The sequence below is a fragment of the Phytophthora parasitica genome (genome assembly GCF_000247585.1).
Source record: "Phytophthora parasitica INRA-310 unplaced genomic scaffold supercont2.5, whole genome shotgun sequence".
Lineage (NCBI taxonomy): Eukaryota > Oomycota > Peronosporomycetes > Peronosporales > Peronosporaceae > Phytophthora > Phytophthora nicotianae.
Window position 1 is genome coordinate 429,074 of NW_008648991.1, and position 5,479 is coordinate 434,552.

Below are 5,479 nucleotides of genomic sequence, written 5' to 3' on the forward strand. Positions count from 1 at the left end.
AGTCTGCGGCCTCCATCCCGATCAACCTCAGCCTCATGATCTTCGCCTCGTCGGTGCTGTGGGTGGCTACAGGCCTACTGGACAGCGACTACTTCATCACGGGTCTCAACTTGGCTGGTGTGGTGTTGGGTGCTATTCAAATGGTATTGTACTACATCTATCGCCCTGGACGAGCTGTGGAGCAATACGGCTCAAATGGAGAGCTGCCTATCGTTGTCTCGCCTACTTCCAAGAGTGCTGGCGTCGTGATGACCACCGAGAGCCCCGTTTACAAACCACTTTCGTCTCCGACTGGTGTCGGCAAAGTCTAAAAGACAATCAATGCATATCTACTTACAACCGACAGTATTGTATTCATTGTTCTGCACGTGGCCAACATGTAAGCGTAGCGACCTGAGCTCCTGTTGAAGTCGTCTTTACTGCGATTGGTCGACTAGCGAAATGAGACAGCTAATCCACTAAGTCATCCAAACCATCTAGCGTCACCGACACAACTTTACAAAATGTTGTACAATAGAAGGGGGAAATTCAGCAAATCACTATCGGAGTGAAATGACATCCATGCGACGGTTGGTGACACTAAGCACACACTTCAATAGCCGGAAACGTACAACTCTAAAGTTCCTTAGCGCAATGCGTGACCTCATTTTCACTTTTACCAGCTTCTATCCACTCAACGATGGGCTTCCGGTACACTTTCCTGGGCGTAGCGACCGCTGTCGCACAAGTTGTGCTCAATTTGAGTCCAATTCCAGACATCACTCGAGTTCACCGACATCAGAGGATCGGGGAGCTGGCCGCTCTCCCGCTAGTTGCTATGGTTGTCAACTGCCACTTCTGGTACGTCCAGGCCTAGGTTTCTATTCCATCTTGAAGCTTATCTTACGTCTAATTAACCCGAACAGGTTGGTGTACGCCCTCGTCACGGATAGCATGTTCCCTCTATTCGCGACTCAAGTCTTCGGCCAGCTCGCTACAATCGCGTACAACATTATCTACTATCGCTGGAGCGTGCCAGAGAAGCAGAAGGAATTGCGAAAGCTATACGCGTGGGCGTTTGCTGCACACTGCGCTCTCTCGCTGTACACAATTATTGGCTTATTGGGCGCAACAAATCAGTCCAACTCTGAGGTTGGCACGTGTCTCGGCTGCGTTGGTATCGTCATCGACGTCTGGATGTTCGGGTCCCCACTGGGTACACTGAAACACGGGATGGAGACGAAATCGGCCGCCTCTATTCGGATCAACTTGAGTCTCATGCTCTTCGTATCAACGACATTGTGGGTCGTCTCTGGTATGGTAGACAGCGACTACTTCGTAGCGGGTCTGAACGCGATCGGATCACTGTTAAGCATCATCCAAATCGTGTTCTACATGATCTACAGACCAACAGGAGACGGGGATTTGACACAAGAGGAGACAATCGAACACGATGATAAAGTGTCTGTTGTCGTCACACCTACTGCTCGGACTAAAACCCCAGCGTTGTCCATTCAGAGCCCAGTGTACAAGACGATGGTGTCGCCAACAACTAGTTGAAACCTATTTCAACAATCATTGTTTCGAAACGAAAATGTAAGTCTATTTTTCACATTTACCCGAAATCATCAAATTCGCACTTTATCTATTGGAGATGCCATGGACTGGTACGCTGGACTCTTGAGAGCATGATTGCTGCTTGTAGGTGAGATGACAAGTGAAATGGGCTTATCTATCAGTACAGACGCATCTTCTTTAGCGGCGATTGTCTTGCTCGGTCGGTAGCGCATGTACACGGAGATCTGAGTGATGCTCAGAAAAATCCCCGTGATATTCAACGCCATGATGATCTTGTCATTGTCCACGATCGACAGCGCAACCCACAGTGTCGTGTTGAATAGCATCATAACGCTGATATTGATCGGTAACGAAGCGGCAGACTTGGTCTTTATAACGGTCCGAATGGTGCCCAGAGGAGACGCGTACATCCAGAGATTAACCACCAAACCGACGTAACCAAGTGTTGTACCCACTTGAGCGTAGGTCTGGTTTGTAACCCCAGTGACACCAAGCACAACATATATAGTGAAGACCATAGAGAAGGCCAAGCCATATGCTAGCAGTCTGTTCACAGCGCGGCGATCAACAGCCCAGCGGTAGTAGAATGCCATAAAGACAATTGAAGCCGTTTGGCCGATCAGTTGCGTGACCAAAAGCGGGAAAATGCTGTCGGTCATGTAAGCGTACACCGTCCTGGAAGAGTAAAAGTTAGCACGACCACCGCCGAATAACATTAAAAGATAAGCGTACCATAGGTAGTTGTTAACGACCATTGAGACCAGCGGGAGTGCCGCCATCTCACCGGTAGTCTTATTCTTGTGGACCTTGATAATGTCAGGCCCGGGGCTCAGGATCATCCCACACTGGGCAATTGTTGTCACCACTCGAAGTAAAGTCACCCAGACTCCCATGGCTACCGATAGAATGCGCTGAGCTGTTCGAAGCGAGTTCACAAGTGACCACGAAGCTTTAATCCATCGACTCGTTAGAGAACAACACTGCCACCATTCGTATAGGAAAGGTCGTCGTCGAGGGGTCTAAACTCGCTGATGGGAAGGCCCTCATCCTCCTACGCACGCAACGAATCTCACTAGTCGAAATCTCTCACATCCGCACTACAGTGCTACCCCTCGTTTGCCATCCAGGAACTGTGTATTATATAACAGAGGTTTTTATGATTGACACAATGGGTTAGCGCCACCGACCGGTAAGACCATATCAGCTTTAAAGGGTACCAGAAGGTAGCGGGTTCAGTTACGGGGGGAGCACAGTTTCATGAACTACAGTAGTTTAATATAGTCTAATAAGTACTAAACTGTACTTCTAGAAGTAACGTTAAACTTGAAGTTAGTACAGTAAAACAGAATAAGGTTATCCACTGGGCTCTGTATCTACCTTTGAGATTTATCTGACCACTGTTAATTCGACAATACATGCAACGTTCTACAGTTGCAAAAATTTCAAACTTTATTAAGCGTATTTTATCACTCCTAATGTCGTCTCAGGATCGAGTTGTTTCAACTGGCGACGCAAGTGCCTGGTAGACGGGGTTCTTAGCAGAGTGTAGCATGGTGTCTTTCGGAGAGATGACAACTGCAATCTGCTTGTCCGCGAACTCAAATTCCTCCTCCTGTGCGATCGCAGGGTTTGGTCGAAAGCGAATGTACAATGTGATCTGGATGATACTCAGTATCACACCCGCAATGTTCAACGACATGATGAGCATATCCCCGTCCACGATGGAAATGGCGACCCACAACACCGTAGTGAAGAACATCATGACGCTCAAGTTGATCGGCAACGACACAGCCGACTGGGTCCTCAGCACGTGTCGAACTGTGCCTAATGGAGACCCGTACATCCAAAGGTTGATGCCGATACCGACGTATCCTAACGTTTTGCCTACTTCGTCATCGGTTTGGTTCGTAACTCTGGCAATGCCCAGCACCACATACGCAGTGATGACAGCATACCCTAAAAGAGCCCAAGCGAGCAACTTGTTCAATGCTGGACGGTCACTCGACCAACGATAATATATCGCAGTGAACACCATGGCTGCGAGCTCGCCGAACAGTTGCGTTGTCATGAGCGGAAAGATACTGTCGGTTAGGTACCCGTACAGCGTCCTGTTGATAACGAATATATAGAATTAGAGGACGATAGTGGTCCTACTGCAATGAAGGGAGTCGTACCATAGGTGGTTGTTGACGATCATTGCAATTAGCGGAAGTGCCGCCATCTCGCCTGTGGTCTTGTGCTTGTGAACACGGATAATGTCGGGTCCTGGACTGAGAATCATTCCAATCTGGGCGATAGAAGTAACCACGCGAAGTAGAGTCACCCAGACCGTCATGGTCTCCGCTGGGAAATGTGTTGAAGGGATCGAAGCGAGTTGAAAAATGAGCAGGTCGTTGGCATCGACTCGATGAGATCGAGGCGCAGTTCAAAAATCACGTTGCAGTCGGTTTCGCTGACGTACGCCGATTTGGGACGAATGGATAGCGTTCATTGGACAAAATAGGGTCTCCAGACCGGTCTAATCAAAGTCGATAGGAAGAGCACATCTCGTAGGTCGCTGTAACTCACTGTAACTAACTGTAGCGAGTCTCGCTCTGTCCAAAAGCACAGAGCAAGATCCTGACGACTGGCTACGAGGGCTTGGCGTGCACTGTGTCGATTGCGAGGTTGAAGGTCAGGTTCAACGTCGAGACAGATTACGAGCATGCACTCACGTCACTGTCATGAATAGTGACCGCGTAGCCAAGTTGTCCTCAGGTTATGGACTTGCGAGTGATACTGTAAACCCCTCCTACGTTTTTTGCTTCTTAGTTATTGTGCGTATTGACATGTGAAAAGAGGATACTCGAGTTAGATCGGAGTCTATAAATGCGGTATGTGTCCGCGAATGTCCATGGGTTTTCATAGGGACTTGGGCATGGATATGAATGAATGAATGGTTCAGAGGTCCTCTATTTATGGTTTAGTAACTATGGAGTCGTGGAATCGCTGGAGGCTTTGCTTTACCAAAGGTCGATTCAGAAGGGGTGAAGTTTCAGACGCGTCAAAAGCTGGTCATTTAGATGTTTCCAAAGGAGGGGCGGAGCTCTTGCTTGGGAAACTACACTTCGTCTTGGATTTTGAACTTGCGAGTCCATACGCAAGTGTAAAAAAAGAAAACAGCGTGGTTTTCGCGCATGCTACTGATGAGTGGCGCACTACCATGTTATCGTGGCTGATACTATTTGTTCTAACCCAGCACGCACTCCAGTTAAGAGGAAAATGAAGTACACACGTCTATTACCCTCCAGTCAGTTGACGTCGCTCTCGCTAGATTTTGTGCATATCCGTTGCAGTGCGAAGTTTATCGATACCGGTAATAGCATAATATGAAAGTTAAATCCATTCGAACGTACAACACAAACGCTAAGTGCCTTGTTCTGTAACTCATCTATGGTCACTCACTATTTAGCCCCGACACCGTTGCTATCACAGCGGCTGATTGAGAGTGACCGTTCGACCTATCCCCAAGTGTTCCATCCACTTGCCTAACTACAGCGCCTATTAACACGCGTACAGCTCTAAGGGAATGTTCGACGTAAAATGCCATACCCTAGGCAAATGGAAAAATAGCAATTTCAGAGGCAGGTAACTTGCTTACAATATCTTATACTATAAAACATATCCCAGCCAAATTCAAGCTCACTTGAAAAGTTACGCAAAGTGCAGAACAACCGATCCCTGTTAAATCGCATTCTACTACTTAAATTCATAACCTCCACTCCATCATACAGTAAGTTCGAAGTGTAGTGCCCTGCACTGCACTACGTACAGACACCAGCTAGAGTACTGGCACGCACTCGTCTCTGGCGCCACGCACAGACCAGAGCCAGACCAAGATAATGCCAGACACGCTTATATGTATCGACAATTATGTTGACAA

General features: G+C 47.9%; 4 protein-coding genes across 4 annotated transcripts; 2 read left to right on the forward strand and 2 right to left on the reverse strand.

The window, feature by feature from the left end:
• Positions 1-35: 35 nt before the first annotated feature.
• PPTG_04507 (hypothetical protein) lies at positions 36-342 on the forward strand (the record flags this gene model as incomplete). The annotated part of the gene is made up of 1 exon (XM_008896750.1): positions 36-342. The coding sequence occupies one exon, from the start codon at positions 36-38 to the stop codon at positions 309-311; it is 276 nt and encodes a 91-aa protein (XP_008894998.1). The 3' UTR covers positions 312-342.
• Positions 343-679: 337 nt separating this feature from the next.
• On the forward strand, positions 680-1,645 carry PPTG_04508 (hypothetical protein; the record flags this gene model as incomplete). Its single annotated transcript, XM_008896751.1, has 2 exons — positions 680-840; positions 906-1,645. 2 exons carry the CDS (start codon positions 680-682, stop codon positions 1,537-1,539), a joined length of 795 nt encoding a protein of 264 aa, XP_008894999.1. The 3' UTR covers positions 1,540-1,645.
• On the reverse strand, positions 1,608-2,450 carry PPTG_04509 (hypothetical protein; the record flags this gene model as incomplete). The annotated part of the gene is made up of 2 exons (XM_008896752.1): positions 1,608-2,232; positions 2,290-2,450. The coding sequence occupies 2 exons, from the start codon at positions 2,448-2,450 to the stop codon at positions 1,608-1,610; spliced, it is 786 nt and encodes a 261-aa protein (XP_008895000.1).
• Positions 2,451-2,980: 530 nt separating this feature from the next.
• PPTG_04510 (hypothetical protein) lies at positions 2,981-3,919 on the reverse strand. The gene is made up of 2 exons (XM_008896753.1): positions 3,732-3,919; positions 2,981-3,665 (listed from the first exon to the last, which is right to left on the reverse strand). The coding sequence occupies exons 1-2, from the start codon at positions 3,890-3,892 to the stop codon at positions 3,041-3,043; spliced, it is 786 nt and encodes a 261-aa protein (XP_008895001.1). The 5' UTR covers positions 3,893-3,919; the 3' UTR covers positions 2,981-3,040.
• Between the last annotated feature and the right edge of the window lie 1,560 nt (positions 3,920-5,479).

What these genes read in the sequence shown, in the direction of transcription:
- PPTG_04510 (XM_008896753.1), bottom strand. Translation starts at nt 3,892, where the DNA reads ATGACGGTCTGGGTGACTCTACTTCGCGTGGTTACTTCTATCGCCCAG. An exon ending in ATCGTCAACAACCACCTATG is followed by an intron (nt 3,666 to 3,731) that starts GTACGACTCCCT and finishes CGTTATCAACAG; the next exon opens with GACGCTGTACGGGTACCTAA.